The 27336-nt window shown below is 41.3% G+C and overlaps 1 protein-coding gene across 3 annotated transcripts in view; it reads right to left on the bottom strand.

The window, feature by feature from the left end:
* Positions 1–27336, bottom strand: part of GAB2 (GRB2 associated binding protein 2) — a 209631-nt gene that overhangs the window by 21193 nt on the left and 161102 nt on the right. For all 3 annotated transcript variants that reach the window (XM_054241862.2, XM_054241863.2, XM_035265325.3), the window contains one exon: positions 11436–11679. In XM_054241862.2, coding sequence (XP_054097837.1) covers positions 11436–11679 — 244 coding nt within the window. The remainder of the gene's footprint in view (positions 1–11435; positions 11680–27336) is intronic.

Below are 27336 nucleotides of genomic sequence, written 5' to 3'. Positions count from 1 at the left end.
GTTTTCTAGGTATTTGCCCAAGAGAAATAAAAACAAATGTTCATACAAAGATTTGTTTATTACTGTTTAAGTATGGGTCTTAATTTGTAATAGCTAAAACTGGAAACAATCTAAATGCTTATCATCATGTGAATGGAAAAGTGAACTGTAATATAAAGATACAGTATACTACTGAGAAATAAAAAGGAACAAACTAATGACACATGGATAAACATGGTGAATCCCAAAAGCATTGTGCAGAATGAAACAAGTCAGGAAAATTAGTACATAGAATATGATTCTATCTGTGTAAAACTCTAGAAAATGCAAATGAATCTGGTAGCAGCAGAAAGGCTGTCACTGGTTCTCAAGGAATGAGGTAAAGGAAGGATGGATTACAAAGGGACATGAGGAAACTAAATACATGCCACTGACTACTTCAATTTCTTCTTAAAAAATTATGGAAAACAAAAGAATGGGGAAATCTAGAACTGAAAAATCAGTTTAAAAAATCATCTTAGCTGAGTCAAGAGAGAAAAAGATTGGAAAAAATATATAATGTAAGTGACTGTTAGGTCAGTATCAAATGGTCTAGCATATGAATAACTGAAGTCTCAGAAGGAATGCCCATCAGTAATAGACTGGATAGAGAAAATGTGGTACTATACACCATGGAATACTATGCAGCCATAAAAAGGAATTAGATCGTGTCCTTTGCAGGGACATGGATGGAGCTGGAAGCCGTTATCCTCAGGAAACTAACTCAGGAACGGAAAACCAAGTACTGCATGTTTTCATTTACAGGTGGAAGCTTAACGATGAGAACATATGGACACTGGAGGTGGGGGGAAATTGGGGGCTGTTGGACAGGCGAGATGGAGGAAGAACATCAGAAAGAATAGCTAATGCATGCTGGGCTTAATACCTAGGTGATGGGTTGATCTGTGCAGTAAACCACCAGGGCACATGTATACCTGTGTAACAAATCTGCACATCCTGCACATGTACCCTGCAAGTTAAAATAAAAGTTGAAGGGAAAAAACAGAAAATGTGGCAGAAAAAGATTTGAAGAGGCCAGGTGTGGTGGCTCATCCCAGCACTTTGGGAGGCTGATGTGGGAAGACTGCTCGAGGCCAGGAGTTTGGGACCAGCCTGGGCAATACAGTGAGATGCCATCTCTACAAAAAATTAATCAGGCATGGTGGCATATGCCTGTAGTCTCAGCTACTTGGGAGGCTAAGGCAGGAGGATCTGAAGCCCAGGAGTCTAAGGCTGCACTGAGTTATGTACACTAGCCTAGGTGCCAGATTGAGACCCTGTCACTGAAAAAAAAGAAACAGAGAAAAAAGAAAAAGGTTGGGCGGGGTGTGGTGGCTCACACCTGTAATCCCAGCACTTTGGGAAGCCGAGGCAGGTGGATCTTGATCAGGAGATTGAGACCATCCTGGTTAACATGGTAAAACCCCGTCTCTGCTAAAAGTACAAAAATTAGCTGGGTGCAGTGGCACACGCCTGTAGTTCCACCTACTCAGGAGGCTGAGGAAGGAGAATTACTTGAACCCAGGAGGCAGAGGTTGCAGTGAGCTGAGATCATGCCACTGCACTCCAGCCTGAGTGACAAAGTGAGACTCCATCTCAAAAAAACAAAACAAAACAAAAAAGGTCAAAGAAATATTTCTAAATATTTGCTAAACTTGATAAAAAAATAGCAACACATAGAACTAAAAAACTGAGTCAACCCACAAGAACAGAGTTTTTGGACGTTTACCTTACAACAGATATAAAAACTAACTCAAAATGGATCAAAGACCTAAACGCAAGAGCTACAACTATAAACCTCTTAGAAGACAACATAGAAAAAAAGCTTCCTAACTCTGGATTCGAGAATGATTTCTTGAATATGATACTACAAGCACAGGCAACAAAAATACAAATGGATAAACTGAACTGTATCAGAATTAAAATACCTATGTTCAAAGAACATGATCAGCAGAGTAAAAAGCCAATCTATGAGAGAAATATTTGCAAATCATGTATCTGGCAAGGGTTTAATATCCAGAATAGGTAAAGAACTCCAACAACTCAACAATCCCAACAAAAATCAAACAACCTGACTAAAAAATGGACAAAAGACTTGGAATAGACATTTTTCCACAGAAGATACACAAATGGCCAATATACACATGAGAAGTTGCTCAACACCACTAATTATTAGAGAAATGCAAATCAAGACCACAATGAGATACCACATCACATCCACCTTATTAAGAAAAAAAAAAGGAAGTTATGCTAGCAAAATGGTTAACAAGAAACCCTTAGTGCTTGTCCCCCTCAGAAACACAGGCAGAACAATGAATAAACAACTACATTATAGCAAAAATAACTGAAGGAGGGTCCTGGAATGCATCAGAAGAGTAAAAGAAACTCAATGAGCACATAAACTTGGGATGATCACATAGAGAACAGAATGAAACACATTGGGCCTTCATCATTCCATGCAAGATCAGCTTGGAACCAGGAGGAACTTCTTTTAGTGGGAAGGTCGGCAGGAGGACCACAGCAACTGCCATCAACACCTTGGACATCTCAGACCTCTCCACTGGAGCCCCCTGAAGTCCTTATAGGCACTAAGCCCAGTGAAGGGAGTTGCCTAGGGTCCACTTAGCAGAGTTCCTCCAAGAGAAGGAGCCAACACTGTACCCCATCCCCTGTGGTCCAGGTAGCTACTGTGCTATGCCATCTTGGAACTGAAACTATGGCTGGAGTGTGTCTTGCTCCAGGGGTGAGTAGCCATGACTCTCCTTCATTCCTGAGGCTAAGTTGCAGCTGAGCCATGCTAGCCCTGTGGCCTAACATTCCAAAGCTGAGCTATGAGCAGCTGTTAACACCCTTCCAAGTGGGGTCAAGCAGAAGTAAAGCTATTCCACCTACTCCTTTCCCCATTCCCTTGGGTCAGAACTGAAGCAGTACTCTCTTCTGGGAAAAGAGTATCTTGACTGCTCAGAACAGTCATGCCTCCACAGTGCCTAAGCTGAAGCCAGTGGCTGCATCCCAGGAAACACTTCATTGGCTCCCCAGAGTGGTCAGGCACCCTAGAACCTAAAATGACATGGTGGCCTGCATTCCAAGGAAAGGATGCCTGGGCTGATCAGAACAGTCACACCCTCCCAGGCCTGAGCTGAAGCAGCACATCCCCGCCTGGGGAATGGGTATCCTAGCTGAGCTGAGCTGAGCGGTGGTACATTCCAAGGCTGAGCTGATATAAGACCCTGAGTCTCAGGGAAAGAGAGCAGTGCCTGAGCTGAAACACCCTGCCCTACAGGGCAAAAACTCTAGTGCCTTGCTTTCTTGAAGCTGCACTAGTCCCCTACAGTTTGAGCTGTTGAGTCATCCCTCTCACTGCAGAGTGGAGTCATTGCTGTGCTGTTTCCTGCCCCTCTATGGCCCAAAAGACAGCTGTATTCTGCCATTCCGGGATATTTGCTAAGCCTAACGAGGGTCCAGAGTCACTGCTACATAGTCTATCATCCTGAGACCCAAGTTGCCATTGAGCCTTACTGGCCCAGGTTCCCAAATTCAAGCTGTACCCTGCTCTCTGAAACCAAACCTCCAGAACATCTCGTCTTCCCCAGGGTAAGGCCAGTTCTGTGCCCTGCTTACTGGGGGTAGAATCACAGCTGGTCCCATGAGCCTTAGCTGCTAGAGGGTTCAACAGAGTCATAGATCCTGGCTCGGTGGACAGTCCACATCTAACCCTGCTACAGAGAGTGAACCTGTACCCCAAGACTCAGGTGCCACAACAGGTTCATGAGACTCTGAGCTTAGAACCCCAATCCCACATAAGCTCCCAGTACTGCTGGAGCTACTTGTAGACCATGCCAGACCTGATACCAAGAGGGATTCCCCTGGATAAGTCTCCTCATTGTGGGGAAAATGAAAATGGAAAGACTCTAAATGCCCTTGACACTAAGGACATTAACAATGTCCTATGCTACCACTGCTGCTGTACAAACTTCTATAGTCTAGACCACTGAGGCATTCACAGTTTTTATTAATGTTAAACATAGGCAAAGAAGCTGCATGCAGACTATATACTATTGCACCTATGTGGAAACACAATCACCACACTCTTCTCAGCTGGAACGCTAAAACCCAACTGCAGGTGAAAGTCTTTCTCTAAGAAATCCACTGTAGAAAGTCTGGAAGAGGTGATCTTTCCACCAGAAGCATGGACATTAACATGAGAACACAAGAAACACAAAAAAGTAAGGAAATATAACACCAAAAAAGCACCAAAGAAACTCTGGCTAGTAACTCTTGCTAGTAACAGATCCCAATGAAAAGGAGATCAACAAATTACAGAAAGACAATTCAAAGTAATGATGTTAAGAAAACTCAATGAGATACAAGAAAATACAGACAGACAATTCAAAGAAATCAGGACAGAGAATTCACATGTGAACAAAAAATTTGACAAAGAAAGAAAAAAACCAAACAGAAATTCTGTAGCTGAAGAATTCAATGAATAAAATAAAAAACACAACAGAGAGCGTCAACAGCAAATTTGATCAATCAGAACAAAAAATATCTGAACTTGAAGACAGGTAGTTTGAAATTACCCAGCCAGAAGGAAAAAAAGGAATACAAATGAAAAGAGTGAAGAAAATCTGCAAGATTTATGAAACACCATTAAGATCGACAGGGAGAGACAGACTCTAATATAATCACAGTTGGAGACTTCAACCCCTCACCTTTAGCATGGACAGACCACCTAGATGAAAAATCAACAGAAAAACATTAGATTTAAATTACACTTTAGACCACATGGACCTAACAGAATATTTCATTCAACAGCTGCAGATAAAATTCTTCTCATGAGCACATGTGACATTCTATAGGACAGACCACATGTTAGGCCACATAAAAGTCTCAAGAGATTTTAAAAGAAATGATGTCACATCAAGCATCTTTTCTGACCACAATGGAATAAAACTAGAAATCAATAACAAGAGGAAGTTTCAAAATTGTACAAATATATGGAAAATTAAACAACATGCCCTTGAATGATTAATGGGTCAATGAAGAGATTAAGAAATGAATTTAGAGGCCAGGCGTGGTGGCTCACGCCTGTAATCCTAGCACTTTGGGAGGCCGAGGTGGGTGGATCACCTGAGGTCAGGAGTTCAAGACCAGCCTGGCCACCATGGTGAAACCCCATCTTTATATAAAAAAAAGAAAAAAAGAAAAAAAAGAATGAAATTTAGAAATGTCTTAAAACAAATGAAAATAGAAACACAACATACCAAAACCTATGGGATACAGCAAAAGCATTATTAAGAGGGAAGTTTATGGCAATAAATGCTCTCATATCAAAGAAGTAAAAAATTTTCAAATACACAACCTAATAATGCATCTTAGGGAAACAGAAAAACAAAAACCAAACCCAAAATTGGTAAAAGGGCGGGGAAAAATGATCAGAGCAGAAATAAAATTGAGACAAAAAATATAAAAGATCAACAAAATGAAGTTAATTTTCTCAAAGAATTAAAAAAAAAAAAAAATCAACAAACCAGTAGCTAGACTAGCCAAGAAAAAAAAAAAAGGAAAAAGATGCAAACAAATAAAAAATGAGGCTGTGGGCAGTGGCTCATGCCTGTAATACCAGCACTTTGGGAGGCTAAAGCAAGCGGATGATCACTTGAGGCCAGGAGTTCAAGACCAGCCTGGCCAACATGGAACATGGTGAAACTCCATCAGGCGTGGTGGCACACGCCTGTAATCACAGCTGCTTGGAAGGCTGAGGCATGAAAATCACTTGAACCCAGGAGGCGGAGGTTGCAGTGAGCTGAGATTGCACCACTGCACTCTCCAGCATGGGTGAAAGAGTGAGACTCGGTCTCAAAAAAAGAAAAAGAAAAATGAGGATGGGCATGGTGGCTCATGCCTGTAATCTCAACATTTTGGGAAGCTGAGGCAAGTGGGTCACTTGAGGTCAGGAACTTGAGATCAGCCTGGCCAATATGGTGAAACCCAATTTCTACTAAAAATACAAGTATTACGGGCATGGTAGCACATGCCTGTAATGCCAGCTACTCGGGAGGCTGAGGCACGAGAACCGCTTGAGGCCAGGAGGCAGAGGTTGCAGTGAGCTGAGATCATGCAGCTGCACTCCAGCCTGGGTGACACAGTGAGACTCTGTCTCAAAACAAATAAAATAAAATAAAAAAGAAAAAGGGGACATTATAACTGATAGCACAGAAATGCAAAGGATCATTAAAGATGATTATGAACAACTCTACACCAACAAATTAGAAAACTTAACAGAAATGGATAAATTCCTGGACAAACACAACTTACCAAGACTGAACCAAAAAGAAATGGAAAACCTGAACAGACTAATCATGAGTAATGAGATGGAATTTGCAACAAAAATCTCCCATCAAAAACAAAAAAGGGCCCAGCTAAGACCTCAAAAGTGCTGTCAAAAAATAGACAAATGGCTGGGCATGGTAGCTCACATCTGTAATCCAGCACTTTAGGAGGTCAACATGGATGGATTACTTGAGGTCAGGAGTTCGAGACCAAGCTGGCCAACGTAGTAAAACTCTGTCTCTATTAAACATACAAAAATTGGCCAGGTATGGTGACACATGTCTGTGGTCCCAGATGCTCAAAAGGCTGAACCAGGAGAATCACTTGACTCTGGGAGGCACAGGTTGCAGTGAGCCAAGACTGCACCACTGCACTCCAGCCTGGGAGACAGAGGAAGACTCCATCTCAAAGGAAAAAAACAGACAAATGGGATTAAATTAAACTAAAAATCTTCTGCATAGCAAAGGGAAACAACAGAGTGAAGAGACAACCTACCGAATGGGAGAAAATATTTGCAAGCTATTCATCTGAAGGAAGGCTGATATGCAGAATATACAAGGAACTCAAACAACTGAACAGCAAAAAAACCCCAAATGACCCAATTAAGGGAAATTAGCTGAAAAAAGATCTCTCTCAAACAAAGACAGAAAAACACTCAACATGTATATTTAAAAAAAAAAAAAAAAAGCTCACCGTCACAAATCACCAGGGATATGTAAATCAAAACCAAAATGAGATATCATCTCACCCTAGTTGGGATGGCTATTTTCAAAAAGAAAAATAACAGATGCTGGTGAGGATGGGGAGAAAGGGAATTCTTCTATACTGTTGGTGGGAATGTAAATTAGTACAGTCATTAAGGAAAACAGTATGAAAGTTCCTCAAAAAAAAACAAAACAAAACAAAACAACAGAACTACCTTATGATCCAACAATCCCATTATTGGGTATATATCTGAAGGAAAAGAAATCAGTATGTTGAAGAGATATTTCCACCCCCATGTTTAATGCATCTCTAGTCACAAAAGGCAAAATAATGGAATCAATCTAAGTGGCCACCAACAGATAAATGGCTAAAAAAAAAAAATGTAGTATGATTCCACGTATATGAGGCATCTAGAGAAGTCAGACTCGTGGAGACAAAGTAGAATGGTGGTTTTCAGGGCCTGAAGAAAGGGGAAATAGGGAGTTGTTTAATGGTTAGAAGGTCAGTTTTATAAGATGAAAAGATTTCTGGAGATTGATTATATAACAATATAAATGTACCTTACTGAATTGTGCACTTAAAAATGGTTAAGATGATATACTTATGTTACATATTTACTACAAATGTTTTTAAAAGAAAAAATCATTCAGATGAAGGAAAATACATATAGAAGAATACAAATTAAAATAACTGCTGGCCGGGCATAGTAGTCACACCTGTAATCCCAGCACTTTGGGAGGCTGAGGCAGATGGATCACCTGAAATCAGGAGTTCAAGACCAGCCTGGCCAACATAGTGAAACCCTGTCTCTATGACAAATACAAAAATTAGCTGGGTGTGGTGGTATGCCCTTGTAGGCCTAACTACTTGGGAGGCTGAGGCAGGAGAATCACTTGACCTGAGATGCAAAGGTTGCAGTAAGCCAAGACTGCACCACTGCACTCCAGCCTGGGTGACCCTGTCTCCAAAAAAAAAAAAAAAAAGCATGAACGTTCACTTACAAATGAGAAAGAAAAATAAAACCTGCTGATCTCTCATCAGAAACAATGAAGATCAGAAGACTAGAATGGTATCCTTTAAATGCTGAAAGAAAATAGAACTGATATTCTGGAATTCTATACCCAGCAAAATCTCTCGCAAAACTGAAGGTGAAATAAAGAAATTTCCAGATAAATGAAAGCTGGGAAAATTTCTCACCAGGCCACTCACAGGGCAAGAAATGGCAAAGAGAGCTCTTCATTCTAAAGAGTAAGAAAACCAGGTAAAAATCTCACTAGACATTGTTTGCTTTTTGCTTTTAACACTTATATATATTTTAAAGACGTTAAAAGGGAAAAATAATCTTTCATAGTTACACAGGTATTTACTATTTCTATTGCTCTTCCTTCATTCCTGAAAATCCAAGTTTCCTTCTAGTACCATCTTGCTTCAGCCTGAGGAAATTTCTTATCAGTTTTTAAAAGCAGATCTCTTGCAAATGCTCTTATTTTTCCTTTATCTGAGAATGTCTTAATTTTGTTTTCATTCCTGAAGGATAATTTTGCAGAACATAGACTTCTAGGTTGGCAGAGGGTTTTTTCATTCCACTAGTTTCAACAAGTGTTTTCCTTTATAACGTGGAATGTTGTTTTAATAGGAACTTTGAAATCTGTGTCTGGTAATTACAACATCTGGGTTATTTTGAGGTTGGTATCTGTGACTTCCATTGAGAGTGGGTTCTATTTTTCTGGTTTTTGACAGGCTGAGACATTTTGGATTATAGATACTGAATGCTATGAACATTATGGTGTGTAGACGCCGGGTTCTGTTATAATCCCATGGAGAAGTGATATTTTTATAGGAAATCAACCTGATTAGGTTCAGACTGCAAGTTCTGTCTCTCCTCCCGTGTATGGTAGTTCAAATCTTCATTCAGTTCATATAGCCTTCATTGCACTCCTTTGGGTCTGTCCCACACATCTGTAGCCCAAGGTGATCCTAAGATTCATATAGTTTCATTCCCAGAGTTAAGAAGATCCCTTCTCCAGCTCTATTCATTCTGGGATACTTGCTCCTTCCATCCCCAATGGGGCTCCTCTTCTGGTTCCACTATCCAGAAAGATGGGGTTTTTATGGTATTTTAGCCATTTGCTCCACTGTGCTACTTTGTGATGGAGCCCAACTTGGAGGCAAATCCGTGAGAGACAAAAAGTTCACCTCTATGTAGTCACTTCTCTACAAGTTTTTCTCCCCTTTACAATCTATCTTCTTTTATTTATTTTTCAGAGTCTTTGGGTATTGCATTTTGGATTTTTGTCCAGAGTTTTTAGTTATAATCAGTGGGAAGGAAAGCCTGTGTTGGCTTCTGCCACCATAGTGGAACTGGAACTCCCCAACTCTTTTTCAGAGTTTCTATATCCATCCTAAAATCAACCATCTCTTCATCTGTTATATCTATTATCCCCCATAGATTAAAAACTTGACACAATTATTTTAAAGTCTTTGTAGGCTGGATCTAAAACCTGGGTTTATTTTGATCTGTTTCTAGATACCAAGTTCTCTCAACTATGAGTTAATGTATATGGTTCCTTCATATGTCTAGCATTTTCTCACTGTATACTGAATATTCTGGATATGTTATTGGAACATCATAGGAAAAGTGATGTAAACTGAATTACACTTCTTTTAAGAGTCAGATCTCTTCCAGTTTCTGCCTGATTTTTTTTATTGCTCTTTAAGCCCTTCAAAATATTTTTTAATATTTTGTCCAGAGTTTGTAATTATTATAGTACATTTAGCATGATGCAAGCTACTCCACTACTACTAGAAAATATATAGTCTTTCTGGATTTAGGAAACCTTCCTTCCTACCCTCCAACTTCCCTTGGAATTCTACAAACACTATTTGAGCTTATTTTCTCCAAAAAATCTCCCTGAGATCCTGCTCATTGCCCTTTCATTCCCTTATCCACACAAGTGAAAACAACGACAGAGAAAATCAGAGCTTGGTCAAAAGCCTACAACAATGTGACCTCCCCAGCTGCAGAAAGTTCTACCTCTTCTACTAGGTTATCCCTCTACAACAGGGATTTGTTCCAATATTTATTATATACCTACTGTGGGCCCCGTCTTCAAATAACAGTAATATATTAATATAAAAATCCATACTACAAGACAGAAAGTTCTAAATACTGTGTGAGAGAGAATAAAATACTGCTGTGGTGATTCGGAGAAAAAATGAATTCTGGGTAGGAAGATTAATAGAGGTTTCACAGAGGAGGCAGGGGTGCAGAGAGTAGGCCCTAACTGCTCATTCAAGCAGAGATGTTTCCATGTTCTCTGATGCTTCAGCAGGATCACTGGAGTGTTGGTGGTGTAATTGTTAATACTGTATAAAGCTAATACTTAAAGTGTCATCTGTAGACAAGCTGCACTGGTATCATCTGGAGTTTATCAGAAAGGCAGGATCCCAGGACCTTGGCTGGGCTTGCTGAATCAGCGTAAGCATTTCAACAAGAGTTTTAGGTGTTTCACATGCACGTTAAACTCTGCAAGGCACTACTGCTAAGTACTTTGCCTTTCACTAGAACAATGATTTTAAGACCTCACAGTCTCTGCTCCCAGGCAATTATATATGTAGTAGAAGGGGAAGGGGCATAAGAAGAACAGGTAAAATGTACTTACTCTCTACTACTGACTATTTTATGTATGTTTTATTATTTGATACTCATTAGTAAGTTTTGAATTAGTTATTCCCATTGTGAAGATAAGAATATTGAAGGTAAATTTGGCTAAATAATTAGCCCAAGATCACAAAAAAAGTGGCAGAACCTGAATCTGAACCCATATCTGACTGACTCCTTTTCATTATACCACACTGTCTATCTCTGGTCAGTGATTTGGGAGAATCAGGTACTATTTTCAGCTTTGCCACTAACTAGCTCAGTGACTTAGGCTAACTCACTCTATCTTTTTAGGACTCAGCTCTTCATGTATAAGTTGATGGAACAAAAGTGAGGTATGGATTTGTTCAACAATGTTATGGTTTCATAGCTATACTTTTAAGGCCAACAAGTAAACTGATTGTTTTTTTGCAGTTCCGAAACTCTATCCCCTAATGCCTTCACCCCTGCCTCCAAATCAAACCCAATTATAGCATGATTTTGATAATAGGAGGTTTCTCTGGAACCCAGTTATCACTGTGTAGCAACACAGATAACATCAATAAAATATGAAGGCTACAGAAGCAAAAAATTATAGACACATCATAGATGCGTTTGTTTACCTGAAAAGAGACACAGTTTTGCTTTCTTGTCTTTAGAATTAAAAAGGCAAGGACTGAAAAGTACTAGGCCCTGTGAGCAGTCACTAATCCACCTAATGGCTGTGGCAGCCTCCTACCTTGCATTTTCTGCTCTTCGGCTTATACACTGGTGCAAGTAGAGATACTCCTGAGGAGCACTGGTGGACAAGGTGGGTTGCACGTGGTTTGACACGGTGGGTTCAAACGTGAACAGAGTTGGCTGGCTGGAGTGTGATGGGGCTGAGGATTTGCGTTCTCGGAGAAGGTGCTGGCTAGAGCTGCTGAGCTCAGCTGGAGAAGAGCGGGGGCCATGACCGGCTGAGGAAATGTTTCTCAGGGAGTCTGTGAAAAGCAGAAATACTCTGTGAATGAACAAGGAAGGAAATATATCCTTATCCCAAAGTGGGTTATCAGAGGAAGAAAAAAGATTAAGAGCAGAGGCAATAATCCAGCAATAGCATCCTCTCCCTCTCACAAACCTGCCCCTTGCCACCCTCCCAGAGGAGGGCTGAGGCCTCCTGGCCATCTTGGCTGAAGAAGAGATCCTCTGTACCTCTGTACTGCTTTTGGGGTAGCCCAGAGGTGACTTCCTATTACAGTCTGGACCATATCTGCCCCACTTCCAGGAAGTATGGCTACCTGTAGTCTAGGAGTGTGACCCTGACCCTCAGGCAAGGTCTGCCTCTAGAGCAATGAGTACTACACCACCTTCCCACTCTTTGGTGGCTCCTGCTGCATCAAAGGATGAAATCATGTCTTCTGCAGCAACATGGATGCAGCTGGACATCATTATCCTAAGTGAATTAATGCAGAAACAGAAAACCAAACACCCTAATGTTCTTTCTTGTAAGTTGGAGCTAAACACTGGGTACACATGGACATAAGATGGAAACAAAGACACTAAGGACTACGTGAGCAGGGAGGGAGAGAGGGGGACAAGACCTGAAAAACTACCTATTGGGTACAGTGTTCATTATTTGGGTGAGGGGATGAACAGAAGGCCAAACCTCAGTATTAGACAATATACCCATGTAACACACTTGCATATGTACCCTGGCACCTGAAATACAAGTTGAAATTAAAAAAAAAAAAAAAAAAGAAATTTAAACATCTAATTACAGGGCGAAAAAAGGTAAGGCTAGCTTTGTTAAAAGAGGCTTTGCTTACTGAAGACTCATTAATTGAGGCTCTGGACTGTGCCTTACTGCATTCATGATAAAAGCACAAATGTATTTGGAGTTGTCCCTTAATACTGGATCCCAGCTCCTCCCCTCTGGCCTCCAAAGACCTCCAAGGATATCTACATTCCGCACCGCCCACCACTCCCTGTTTATTGGTCTTTTTCTCTCTTATCTCCAGCTCTGCTCTGTTGTGTTAGAAAGTGAGGTGCTAAGGACAGATAATATAGGGCTACACCCTGAGCCAAGGGCATTATTCATTTGGCTGGCTCTCTAAGCTTAGTCCAAATTCCTTAGCACAACATACAAGGCTGTTCACAGTCTGACCTACTTCCTGCTTTTTTCCACCCATAACAAGGCATATGGAAGCATCATCAGTCCCTGAACGCACCAGCCTCTTTTATGATTCTTTGTTTTGCCTTATGCTGTTCCTTCCACTTGGATTTCACCTCTACTCTACTGGCAAATTCACACACAGACTTTAAGACCCTACGCGGATATCATATTCTCTCTGAAACCTTCCTGGACTTGGTTCTTCTGTGTGCCACCAGCACTTGGCCCATGCTCCCATTATATCCAAGGTCACTATGCTTCCTTGATTAGTCCATGGCTTTCTGAGAAAAGTGACTGTGATGTTGTTACCATTACAGTCCCAGCATTTACCTAATAAAGGCAAGGTACATAGCAGGTTCTTAGTTCATGTCTGCAGACTAAGCAAACGCATTCATTCAGCATTCAAAAATTCACTAGTGAAACTTCTTGTTCAAAATAAATGAAAGTTTAAAGATGTACTTTTAGGCAGTACGATAGCTGGTGGAATAACATTTTGGTGGTGGTGATGGTGATTTTCTAGGGTTATTCAACATATATCAGAGGTTACACAGTTTACCTTCTATTCCCTGTCATCTGACCTATTTCAGGCTGTACCCTTCTCATGGCCCTAGGAAGGATCACCAGCTTATTAATGCTCTACAGTATTAATTACTCTCCAGGCATTTCTGGTGCTGGGCAGGACACCTTCTGCCACTGTACAACAGAAAAAGCTGATGGGCCTCCAGGGAAAAACTGTTCCACTGACAGCCTCCAAAATGAACTCCAAAATGAGTATTGACCTCCAAAATGAACTCCCATTACAGGGCTTGTAGTAAACTGGACATTTGTTAACAGAATCGATGGCTCATTACTCCATTAGATTTGCAAGATGAACTCTCTAACAGTGGAGGAGAGAGAGTGTACACTGTGGGACAGAGTAGCCACAGGGCCACGGAAAGAATACAAGCTATTGCCTAAGAAGACACAGGGAAACTGCAAAAAAAACCAGGACTCTGGTGAGATTCTGTATTCTCTGTTATCTCATTGGACTCCTCTTCCTTTGCCTGCCCCTTCAATGGAGGCACTCCTCAGGGCTCCATTCTAGGCCCTCCTATAGTCTCTCTCTCCCGCTGGAGATTCTCCAGGGGGTAATCCTGTCAACTCTCACAGCTTCAGTTACCACCTAAGTGCTGACAGCTCTCAAATCTTCATCTCTAGCTCAGTTCTCTCTCTGGGGCTCCATGCTGTATATCTCCACCTGCTGAGCACCTCCATTCAGATGTCCCATTAGTGGGCCAAACTCAACAATCTAAATTGACTTCTTCATCACTCTTGTGTTCTCTTTCTCAGTGAGGTCCAGCATCACCAGCCAGTCAGTTCTCCAAGCCAGAAGTGTAAGGCCAGTTGCCTCGTCAGGAGCTTGGACACACCCATCCATCTCTGTGCCTGGAACCTACCTCAGGAGCACACGCTCTCCTGGAAGGATCCGGTTAATGTAACCCTAGCCAGATCTTGCATTAGGGAAACCCCGCCCCAAAATCTACCTACCAATAGCAGCTTGCCCCGTCTACGTCCTGTTCCCCCATAACCAATCAGAGCACCCTGCTTCTCCTCGCTCACTATAGCTATAAAAACCCTACGCCTCAGGAAGTCAGTGCAACTTCTCTGGCTCCCCCTTTCCTGGACCATAGAACCTTGCTGGGAGCTGAATAAATTGGAATTTAATTGTTCTTATACTGGCCTGTTTCTTCATTTTAAACTCAGCAATAACCCTTACAAGAAGTCTAGGCATTTTCTAGGACTCTTCCATTTCTCAGTAACCATGTCACGTCATTATGTCACTGGCCTGCTTAACACTCTACTGCTATACTTCAGATGACTTACAAAGCTCTGTCTTTTTTAGAGACATGGTCTCACTCTGCTGCTCAGGCTGGAGTGCCATGGTACAATCATAGCTCACTATAACTTTGAACTCCTGGGCTCAAGCAATCTTCTTGCCCTAGCCTGCTTGAATAACCAGGATTACAGGGATGTGTCACCAGGCCAGGCTAATTTTAATTTTTTTTTTTTTTTTGTAGAGACAGGGTCTCAATATGTTGCCGAGGCTAGTCTTGGACTTCTGCCCTTAATGAATCCTCCCACCTTGGCCTTCTAGAGGGCTAGGGCTAGGGTTATAATCCCTGCACCCAGCCTTTTTTAAAAGCCATTTTCCTATTTATTTTTTCAAATTTGTTTCTTACCTGTACTTCCCTGTGTCTCAAATGCAATTCCAGGAAAATACCAACCTCTCTCTCAGCCCTTTGTACATTAGGCTTTAAACACAGTGATGGCAGAGATATTGAAATGGTTTTATCCTCAGCATTAAACCCAGAATGTGAAATAATTAAATGAATACATGTTGATCAAAGAAAGTACAGACCATAAGAAATCATTATTCCTCAGTAACATTCACTGAATCCTAATTGCCTTAAGAATAAAGTTGAGTTTCCTTAGTCCCACAACAAATGCCATTTTGACACAACCTACTTATCCTGTCTTGTCATCAAATGCATCCTTCATGCTCCCTATGTTGAAAGCTTTGGCTGTGAGTATAAATAAAAGAGGAGTGACCCATCCTCATCATCCTTAAATAAAAGAGGAGACCCTGCCTTGAGCTCAGGCTGTAGAGTCATATCTGTGACTCAGTCTATTTAGTTACATACTTAGGGGAGTCACCTTACCTCTCAGAGTCTCAGTTTTCTTATTTATAAACCAACATAGGATAGCTATAAGGATGAAAAGAATGAAATACACACAAGGTCTAGAAAACCTTGAATGTCATAGGTACATGAAACACTTTCTAGTCATTTATGTACTAGAACAGCCCCAGCGATGGTGCATACTCAATACGTATTTGTTGACTGATTATACTGAAAGAATGAAAGAATTTTCCCTGGCACTCAAATCCAAATATGTGTTGTGGTCAAAATCAGAGGGTTTTTTTGTTTTTTTTTTGGAGACCGAGTCCCGCTTTGTCGCCAGGCGCCAAGCTGGAGTGCAGTGGTGCAATCTTGGCTCACTGCAACCTCCGCTTCCCGGGTTCAAGCAATTCTCCTGCCTCAGCCTCCTGAGTAGCTGGGACTACAGGCATGCGCCACCACGCCCAGCTAATTTTTTTATTTTTAGTAAAGATGAGGTTTCACCATGTTGGCCAGGATGGTCTTGATCTCTTGACCTTGTGATCCGCCCGCCTTGGCCTCCCAGACTACTGGGATTACAGGCGTGAGCCACTGCGCCTGGCCAATCAGAGAGGTTTTAGTGGCCTGTTTATAAGAGTAAGTAGGAATTAGGATGAATTGGGCCTTCATTCAACAGAGACTTGGCTTTCTATTCTACCAGCATAAAGCCATGTCAGTGAAACTAGCCAGCTCCATCTAATGGTCTATAGCTTGGCCCAATGCAGTAGTTCATGTCTGTAATCCTGATGCTTTGGGAGGCAGACACAGGAGGGCTGCTTGAGGTCAGGAGTTTGAGACCAGCCTGGGAAATACAGTGAGACCAGTCTCTACCAAAAATTAAAAAATTAACTGGGCGTGGTAGTGTGTGCCTGTAGGCCTAGCTACTCAGAAGACTGAGATGGGAGGATTGCTTGAGCCCAAGAGATTGAAGTTGCAGTGGGCTATGATTGTGCCACTGCATATCAGCCAAGATGACAGAGTGACACCTTGTCTCTAAAAGAAAAAAAAATGTCTGTAGCTCTAGAAAAATTCTTTCAAAGCTGTTTTGACACTAAACCTTGCCAAAATCCCACTTCTGCTTGCAACTTTAAAAAGATCTCTGCCTGAATTTATGTGATTATTTATTGGTGTCTATGCTAGGTTGACTAGTGTCCTTCCAAAACTCATGTCTACCTGGAACTTCAGAATGTGACCTTATTTGAAAATAGAGAGGTCTCTCTACACATACCTAAAAGGAGGTCATACTGGATTAGGGTGGTCCCTCATCCAATGAACTGGTATCCTTATGAAAGAGACACAGAGACAGAGAAACACACAGGCAGAATGCCATGTGACATATGGATCAAAGTAGAGACTGAAATGATGTATCTACAAGCCAAGGAATGCCAAGGACTGCTGGCAGCCACCAGGAACTAAGAGACGTAGAAACAGACTTTCCTTATAGCACCCAGAAAGAACCAATACCACCAATGCCTTAATTTTGGATGTCTAGCCTCCAGAACTGTGAGAGTAAATTTTTACAGTTTTAATCTACCCAGTTTGTGGTAATTTGTTATGGCGGTCCTAGGAAACCAATATATACCATAAAACCTGAAACTTCTAACAAGGTTTTCTTGCTTTTCTCAGGAAATGTAATTACAAAGCTGAATTCAGAGACAACTTTCCTGGAATAAGATTTTCCCATTTTGGACCCTGAAGGCACAGTACCCCTGCTATCCTTTCCTCCATGGTTCCAATCCCCAATTCTGATGAGTTGCCGGCGCCCCAATGGATGAGGTTCCGGGAGGTACTACCTCACTTTCCTCATCAGTTGGAGGCAAGAGCTTTAGCCACTTTGGGTTTGGTGTTGTTTTGGTTTGCTCACTGAAAGCTGCTTCCTTCAGAGGGCTTGCCTTTGGTAAGTGGAGTACGTTCTACCTCTCCATTCTGGACAGGGTTGATTCCTAAGGCTGGTATTGCTGTGATTCATGGCTCCTTCACCCCTCAGGATCACTCCCTATAATTAAAGGTTTTCAAATATACCTCCAAACATTTCATAGAACAAAAGCTACATGATGTGGTGCATGTAACAGAGAAAAATGTATTAGGCTAGTAGTGGAGAGACTTGGCTCTGTTCCTAGATCTGCCTTTAGATTGCTATTTGACCTGGAGCAAATCACTTGGCCTCAGTTGCTTCATCTGTACAAAGGGACTATTACTATCTAGGATTACTTGGCCTGCTGTTTATCATAGAGGGTTCCTGAGAGGATTGAATTAAAACACACACAACAAAAACTTGTACATGAATGTCCATATCAGCATTATTCATGAGAGCCAAAAAATGGAAACAACCCAAATGTCCTGATGAATGCATGAACAAAATGTGATATATCCACACACTGAAATATTATTTAGACATAGAAATAAAATACTGATATAGGTTATCTTGATAAACCTTCAAAATATTACACTAAGTGAAAGAAGCCAGTCATAAAAGCCCACAGATCATATGATTTAATTTATGTGAAATATCTAGAAGGGGCAAATCCACAGAGACAGAAAACAGATTAGTGATTACCTGGGGGCAGGCATGGGGGAGTGAGAATATATCTAAATGGGTTGAAATTCTACTTCCATTGAGAGAACCTCATGCATGGACAGGAGTCAGGAGACCAGGAATCCATTTCCAGCTCTGCCATTATCTAGCTGTGAGATCATGTGTGGTCTCTGAGCTTTAATTCATAACTATCAAGTTTCAGAGGATAATTCCTGGCCTACCTGTCTGTCTCACAGGGTTGTTTTAGGAAGTGAATGAGATAAGGGTTTGGAAGCAAATCCATGCACATACATAAGGCGATAATAGGATTTGTTTTTATTGCCTGGGTACCCCTTGAGAGAAGAAAAGAATGGTGAAAAAAAAGGAAGACATTAAACAATGTGTGGTTGGGCTGTTTTGGTACTTCTTGCTATGTAACTGACCTTCCTAATGACCCAAGACACAAGAAGAAAAGGGAGGTTTCTAGACTCCTGGCCTGGGCTTCTATCTCCAAGTCTAGACTAAAGATAATGCTCATAAATGTCTGAGTCAATCTGTTTTCTTTTAAACAGGGTTTTTTTTTTTTTTTTCCTTTTCTTTTCTTCCTGGCTTCTTTTTAAGGCCCTACAGAATCACTCCCCTTCCTTTCCACAATCGCCCCTGGGAAGCCTGCCCAGCATACAAACACTCCTCCCACCTCCCTGTAAAACTCTAGAACAGGAAAGCTCTGAAGGATTTCAGCCGAGGAGCCCAGCCCAGCCCAGCCCTGCCACCGACTAGCTAGTGATAACATGCAGGAAAGGGGAGGTTGGCGGGAGTTTCTGGAAAAGATGACTGGCCAAATAATGACTAGTTCCCTTATCTTAATGCCCTTTTCATCTTTATCCCTTTTCTCCCCAAAATTTATCCCCACCCTCAAGGCTCAGTGGGTCTCAGAACCCATAAAGTGGTAAACCAAAACTCATGTTGGAGCTAGATTCAAAGCCTGGATCTGCTAACTCCTAGCTCTGTGGCCTTGGATATGTTAATAAACCTTTTCAATTCTCACTTGTTCAACAGGGGTAAGTACTTTGCAGGGCTACTGTGAGGAATAGAGATTTAATATAAAACATTTAACATAGTACTTAGCCACTCCTATTGCTCCTACTCCTGGAGTACACACGGAGCTGGTTGAGACCTTGAGATAGGCCAAGAGGTACAAGCTGCTTTCCAAGACATGATGGATGCTTGAAAGATAGCAGTTCTAATTTTAGTTTTAGTCACACTTACACTCTGTTTAGGTGGTATACGGGGAATTAATGAGAACCAAAAGGACAACAGTGATTATGATAATCACAGCTGCCATTTACTAAACACTTACTATGTGCCTCTAGTCTACCTTGTAAGGTAGATTACCTTTTTTTTTATGAAGAAAAAGAGGCTCAGAGATGTCACACAGCCATAGCCTAGATCTGAATCAGATCTTACAGTCTCCAAAGCCAATTCTTTTCTTCTGTGTAGAGGAAGAACTCCAATAGAGCCCCATGCGGTGAATGGTACTAGGGAAGGAAAGTTAAATATGAGGACGGGGGTCCAGGTCTAGCTCTACCCTCTACTGGCTGAGTAAATTTGGGCATACCATTTCATCTTCCAAGGCTGGCTGTGTCTATTTACAAAAGGAAGAGGTTGGATTAGATCAGGGATATTATCTCTGGGAAATGTACATGCAGAGATCTAGTCCCACCTCAGACCTCATGAGTCATATTTATAGAAATTTAGATTAGGATCCACTGACTCGGTTTTAACAACTGCTGTTTCTTAATTCTGGGGCAAAGACAGAAGAATTAGGGCCTACTGAAAATAGGGAAAAGCAGGCTTTGAATGACAAATGAAAGAGCAAATACTTCTAAAAACCCTTCATTGGATCATCAAAATTGCAAACTGATAAGCATCCATGTTCTTACTGGCCCTTCACATTATCTATGGCTCCAAAGGAACAAGGTGTAACAAAATAACCCCAATGTGGACTTCCCAGACACAGATTCTGAAACTATTTTATTTTATTTTCCCTCAGTGAGAAACATGTACTTAAAGGTTTGTTTTCTTAAGAAGCTTCTTAAAGTCGAATATATAAAATTTTATTTTTTTTCTTTTTCTTTTTTTTTTTTTGAGACAAGGTCTCGCTCTGTTGCCCAGGTTGTAGTGCAGTGGTACAATCACGGCTCACTGCAGCCTGAACTTCCTGGGCTCAGGTGATTTTCCCACCTTGGCCTCCCAGCGGGCTGGAACTACAGGCGTATACCACTGTGCCTGGCCTGAATGTATAATCTTTAAATAGTATGTATAATATATGAATCAATATTATAGTTCCACATTACAGGGTAACCTTTTTGATTTTCACAAGTTTACAATGTTTTTACTGGCATTTTTTCTTTTTAAACTTTTAGGTTCAGGGGTACATGTGCAGGTTTGTTATGTAGGTAAACTTGTGTCATGGGGGTCTGATATACAGATTATTGCAACACCCAGGTACTAAGCCTAGTACCCAAGAGTTATTTTTTCTACTCCTCTCCCTCCTCCCACCCTCTATCCTCTGGTAGGACCCTGTGCCTGTTGTTCCCCTATTTGTGTTCATGTGTTCTCAGTATTTAGTTCCCACTTATAAGTGAGAACACGTGGCATTTGGTCTGAAACTATCTTACTACAGGGGTTTGAGCAAAACTTTTAATCTCTTTATACCTCATTTTCCACATTGTCAAATGCCAAAGAGAACACCTATTCAACAGGGTTCTTTTGAGGATGTGCTGATATGAAATACAGGTCAATGGTAATTATTAAACACTCAAAAAATGGCTGTTGGCCTGACACTTGTCCCATCATTTATTACTAGAAGTGGAACGGTGGTAAAATTCTAAAAGTTCTAATGCAGAGCAGATGACGAAAGAATTTTGAAAACAATTTTATAGGATTCTAAGGGGTATGTGGTCCCTGCAGAAAGCTCATTGAAAAGGAACAAATGAAGAATACTAAATTCAAAAGCAGGCTGACAGGTGCTAAGGGCAGGACTGGATCCACAGGTCCAGGTCACTTTAACTTTTTTTTTTTTTTGAGATGGAGTCTTGCACTGTCACCTAGGTTGCAGTGCAGTGGTTCGATCTCGGCTCACTGCAATCTCCACCTCCCAGGTTCAAGCAATTCTCCTGCCTCAGCCTCCTGACTAGCTGGGACTACAGGCATGCGCCACCACGCCCAGCTAATTTTTGTTTGTTTTTTTTATTTTTAGTAGAGATGAGGTTTCACCATGTTGGCCAGGATGGTCTCGATCTTCTGACCTCATGATCCGCCCGCCTCGGCCTCCCAAAGTGCTGGAATACAGGCATGAGCCACCGTGCCCAGCCACTTTAACTCTTAATCATAAGCCTGAAGTTTTTTAAGAAGGAATAATTCTCTAAGTCCTTTGGCATATATCATAATTTATGCCAGAAGAAATTCATAAATTTAAGGCCTAACATAAAACGGCTCCACTTTACACAGTAACTCATATAATATGGTAACTGGAAAGGTCCCCAGAGTCCAGCCTCTCATTTATCACCACCCTCCTCCCATCTCAAATCTCTCACCTACAGTTTGAGAAACTGTGGCCCAGAGAAATAAGGCTTGTCCAATGCCACACAGAAGGTCAGAAGTGAACCCTGGAATCAGAATTCAGATCTTAGTCCAAGAGCCCTTCCCGTGAACCAAAAGATATATTGACGTGAAAGAAGATGCATTCTCTGTAATGTGGGCTTGGGGTTAAGAGCAATCAAGCCATGAGATCTGATCACCAGAACACTGGCTGACCAGACCCGTTATTTGTTGTGAGTTTATAGTATCACTCATTATTTGTGTGGTAAGTAAACATTTGCTGGCTCAAAGTACTAAACACTAGTATAAATAGATCTCTAAGTTCAGAAATATAAGTTTCCTGATGTTTATAAAAACTATAAAGTGGAGAAGGAAAAAAGAAGAGATAGAGACAGGCAGTAACATGAGATCCCATGAGACCTTTCTGGGCCTATGATTCCCCGTTTCCCTTCCAAGGGAAGACTCTGAGAAAGAACACCATTGCCGCTTGAGGGAGAGCCAAGTCAGAACATCCTGACCTTGATGCATACAGTCTCGTGGTATACAGTAGCAGAAATTGATTCTGTGAAAAGCACAGAGGAAAGAGAGTGAGTGACTGTAGCTTAGTGGCACAGCATATCCTTTTGCAACCCTCTTTGGCTTGAGGCATCTCATTTTAGAGATGCAAATGCCTTGCCTCCCAAAAGGCTTCTAGTTAGAATTAATTATGCCTTCTAATTTTTTTTTTTTTTTGAGACACAGTCTCATTCTTGTCGCCCAGGCTGGAGCGCAATGATGCAATCTTAGCTCACTGCAACATCCATTGCCCAGATTCAAGCGATTCTCCTGCCTCAGCCTCCTCACAATTTGGGATTACAGGCACCTGCCACCATGCCCGGCTAATTTTTGTATTTTTAGTAGACATGTGGTTTTACCATGTTGGCCATGCTGGTCTCAAATTCCAGACCTCAGAGGATTCGCCTGCCTCGGCTTCCAAAAGTGTTGAGATTACAGGATGTGAGCCATTGCGCCCAGCCTATGCCTTCTAAATCTTTTGTAGTACTTAATTTTGCCATTTATTCTAGTTGGGAATTCACAAATTTGTCATATAAAATGAGACTATAACCTGTTAGAAGCCAGGATTCAGACCATCTTTTTTTCTCTGATGGTGTTTAGCACAATGTTCTATGCTTAGAAAATGTTCTAATTAGAACAAGGAGGTCCCAGCCTTTTGGGAGGCAGAGGCAGGAGGATCACTTGAGCTCAGGCATTTCAAGACCAGCCTGGGCAACACTGAAGATCCTGTCCTTCAATCAACAATCTCAATCTCAATCTCTCTCTCTCTCTCTCTCTCTCTCTCTTTCTTTCTCTCCCCACCCCCACTGAGGTGAGAAGATCACTTAAGCCCAGGAGGTCGAGGTTGCAGTGAGCTGTGACCACACCACTACACTCCAGCCTGGGTGACAGAGTGAGACCCTGTCTCAACAAAAAACAAAAACAAAATCAGAAGGAGGAGATCTTCAATAAACATACTAGATCAGCAAGTTTTGTTGGAATTTCTCCTCCCTGGGTTAGAATGAATGAATGACTAGCTCCAGGATCCAAATGTAAACAGTTCTTTAGGGTAGAACAAATTATTATCACTTAGTGAGGTTTTCTGGGCTATGTGTATTTCTATTTGGGGGCAGCAAGTCTATATTTAGCCATGCACTGTACTGTTCATTCCAGAGAGGTCAGGTTACAAGCTTTGTTTACACCTAATCCCTCAGTTGCGCAGACCCTTCTCATGCTCCTTTATGTGGGGCTTGGGTTGGTTAGGTGGTACCTTCAAGGATTCATTCACATTTGAAATGAAGCACTTGTCACTTACTTAGGGTCAGGAGCACATACTGCAGGCACAAGTGAGCTGCAGGCCAGCCCCAAAGTGTGGCCTATGCTCTCTGAGCTTATACTGCAGTCAGAAAGAACACATTTATATTGACAGGAGCACTTCTACCCACCCCCCCAAGTTCTACCCGCCCCCCCCAAGTTCTACTAATACTTGGAACGTATTAGTTTTCTCACAGGAATCCATCCACCGAGTGGATACCTTAAGTTCACATTAATGATGCATTTGACCCTTGTAACCTTTCCACAGAAATATCCAAAATACATCACTGTATTTTGAAGCTAACCAGCTTTATAAGAGGTAAGCTTTTCTCTCCTTTCACAGTGACTCTGAGACAACTGGTAATTGGTATAAAACAGAAGCATCAGACAAACAGTTGTGGATGCTTATCAAGAATCATGATCAGCGGCAATAATCACAAGAACAATATCGTACCTTAAACTGGATGGCTAGGCCAGATGTCTAGTCTGGATGGCTAGGCTGGGATTCAAAGAGCTCCAACTTCGACTAATTATGAGATCTGCAGAATTCTCTGAAGGGGAACTTCAGCTTCAGGACAGGCTATGTGCTACTAGGAAAGGAACATGCACATTGGAGTCTGAATCTCAGCTTACTAGGGATGGTATCTGAATCTAAGAGTTCTAATATGTAAAATTTATAAAACAGCTACCTGTAGAATTGTTCTAGGGAATAAGAAATGCCATAGTCCCTTCACATAGGTGCTTCACAAATGGTAGCTGGCCCTCAGCACTGCACTGTGGGAGGCAACCTGGTGAGGGAGAAGATCTTGAACTCTGTTCCCAGACCTTCAGGTTTGACCAGAGGCAGGATCTGTCGCAGAGCATGCAAAAATGGGGTCAACTGGCCTTTGTGTGGTGAGCAGAGGACTTCAGGCACAGAGCCTTGCAAGACCTAGCTTGTAGCTGGCAGCTCTTTCTCAGCCCCTGCCTCCAGTCTGGGGGTCCCAATAATCTGGTTTCACATCTGTAGTTTACCTACTCATCTTTCAGACTTGTGTCTTGTTGCTTCACCATCTCTAGGTTTTTAAAACTGAGGTCCAAAAGGGAGAGTTGTCTTTTTAACACCACTGGGAATGCCAAAATACTAAGACTATATGTACTGAGTGGGCCTGCATACTGAGTACATTATTTGACCAGGCCTGCCAAGGCATATTATGCTTAAAAAAGGTCTGAATTATTATTAACAAGCTGTTTTGATAAACAGTACTGTTTTCATATATTATATGGTACTTTCTGATTTGCTTTGATGTCAAAAGCCTGCTGGGATTATGACAGAGATTGGACTGAATCATTCATCAATTTGGGGAAAACTGACACATTAACAATACCGAGTCTTCTCTATAACACGGTCTCTCCATCTTCTGGGTTTATCCCAGTAATGTTTTGTTGTTTTATGTATAGAGATCTAGGATTATTTTAGTTAAATTGATTCATAAGTATCTTATTTTTCAATGCCACTGTGAAAGGAATTTTTAAAAAATTTTTTGAGGCAGAGTCTCACTCTTTTTGTCCAGGCTGCAGTGCAGTGGCACAATCTCAGCTCACTGAAGCCACCACCTCCCAGGTTCAAATGATTATCCTGCCTCAGTCTCCTGAGTAGCTGGGACTACGGGCATGCCCACCATGCCCAGCTAATTTTTGTATTTTTTAGTAGAGTCAGGGTTTTGCCATGTTGGCCAGGCTGGTCTTAAACTCTTGACCTCAGGTGATTCACCTGCCTCGGCCTCCCAAAGTGTTGGGGTTACAGGTGTGAGCCACCACGCCTGGTCAAGACACCTTTGTTTTTGAGTACCACAGTGACAAGTGTAATGCCCCTCAAATCAGGAAAATCAGCAAGATTTATTATTTGATAAACATATTAATCACACATAGCAAAAAAGATTTTTGAGAGTGTGCAAAAGAGAAATAAGGGTTATTTAGGATATTTTAGTTTTCGGAAGATAAAAAAAGTAGCTTGGTAGATGTCTCCAAAGGGCTGTTGTGAAGATCATAGAGATGGCAGCAACAAGTTATTAGTTACAGATTCAACAGACATTTAATATGTATTTATTGTGTACCAAATACTATGCTATATGCTTTAAGTGGATTCTTAATCTTCATAATCTTGAGAAGAATGTCATTTCTATTTTACTGACGCAGCAGTCGAAACTTAGAAAAGTAAATTAACTTACCCAAGAACATGTTAAGGCTAAACTCAATAATGTTGTGGGTTTGTGTTCATGTGACTCTAAGACCCTATATACTAAACTGGCCTTCTATACCATATATACATATAAGCACTCTAAAAATCATTAAGTGATTTTCATATGATCATCACCATAACCATCAACATCATTTAAAATATTAACTGAAAGTCAGGAAATGTTTAATTCTAGCCCTGGCCAGTCAGCTGCATGATCTTGAACAAATTAGTTTCCCTCTCTTGACCTCTAGACGAACTGTCATTTGAGCAGTTTGGAACTAACACTCTCTAAGGACTCTTCAAGATCTCATATTCTAGAAGTTTCTCTTTCTACGAAATCTATTCCCTTCTATCTTGGCTGAATGTTCTTGCAAATATGATTCACTAGCATTATGAATTTTGTTCACTGACCTCATCCAGAAAAGGGCCGAGGAGGTAGCAAATAAAAGCAAACAATAAACAAATGCTAGATATGTAAAATAAACCTCAGGTTATTTGGCATACTCTATCTCTTCAGCCTAGTTAGTGTATCATCTCTTTTGAGCTTTTCTTCATTTTTTTCTCTTTCATTGTACTTTTTACCATGTTAAAGTACATGTTATATGTTTCAATATACAGAATTTCAGGTATCTCAGCCTTTGTCACTTATGAGTAAGATGAAAATGTTGTTAAAGCTTTCCATTCTCCCCAACAGTGAATTCCTCAAAATGAAAATATTTGGAAAAAGTCAGACTTTTAAAAAAGAATTTTGTGTAACTATTTACAAAGTTATAACCAAACACTGTAACTAAAACATTTAGCCAGGCATGGCGGCTCATGCCTGTAATTTCAGCATTTTGGGAGGTTGAGGCAGGCAGATTACCTGAGGTCAAGAGTTTGAGACCAGCTTTACCAACATGGTGAAACCCCATCTCCACTAAAAATACAAAAATTTTCTGGGTGTGGTGGCGCATGTTTGTAATCCCAGCTACTTGAGAGGCTGAGGAAGGAGGATCACTTGAACCTAGGAGGCAGAGGTTGCAGTGAGCCGAGATCACACCACTGCATTCCAGCAGCCTGAGTGACAGAGCGAGACTCTGTCGCAAAATAAATAAATAAATAAAAATCATGTGGATATTTACTGGACAGCTACTCTGTGGCTACTAATGCAGTGACCTAAAGAGAAGTAAGATGCGCCCTCATGCTTTTCTACCATGCATCTCCTCCCCTAATCCCTAATTGTGCTCCAGCCTCAATAAACTGTCACCAGTTCTCCAAGCCTTGGGGCACTTAAAATAGCACCTCAGGGACAAAAGAAGACAAACTTGAATTTATTGAGAAAATCCTGTATTGATCAGGATTATAATGAGTTAATTAAAACTTCAATTTCTATCACTGGCCAGATGGGGGCTTGATGTTGAAACTAAATTCAGAATTTAAAAAGTGTCTATTTTCACACTTGACGTTAACCCCCATTTGTTAAATCTGGTAGTTATATCTTGGTGCAGAGCCAGACATGGTTCAATTAAAAGCAGGTAAATCTTTCTGAAAACTGAGAAGCCCAGAACCTCTTAGAAGTAGACAAAGAGGAGGCAGAGAGTCACTATGAAGAGTTCCAAGGCTGGT

This window comes from Callithrix jacchus, chromosome 10 (genome assembly GCF_049354715.1).
Source record: "Callithrix jacchus isolate 240 chromosome 10, calJac240_pri, whole genome shotgun sequence".
NCBI classification, from domain to species: Eukaryota; Metazoa; Chordata; class Mammalia; order Primates; family Cebidae; genus Callithrix; species Callithrix jacchus.
Note: the sequence above shows the minus strand (reverse complement) of the source record. Positions and strands in the feature narration are given on the sequence as shown.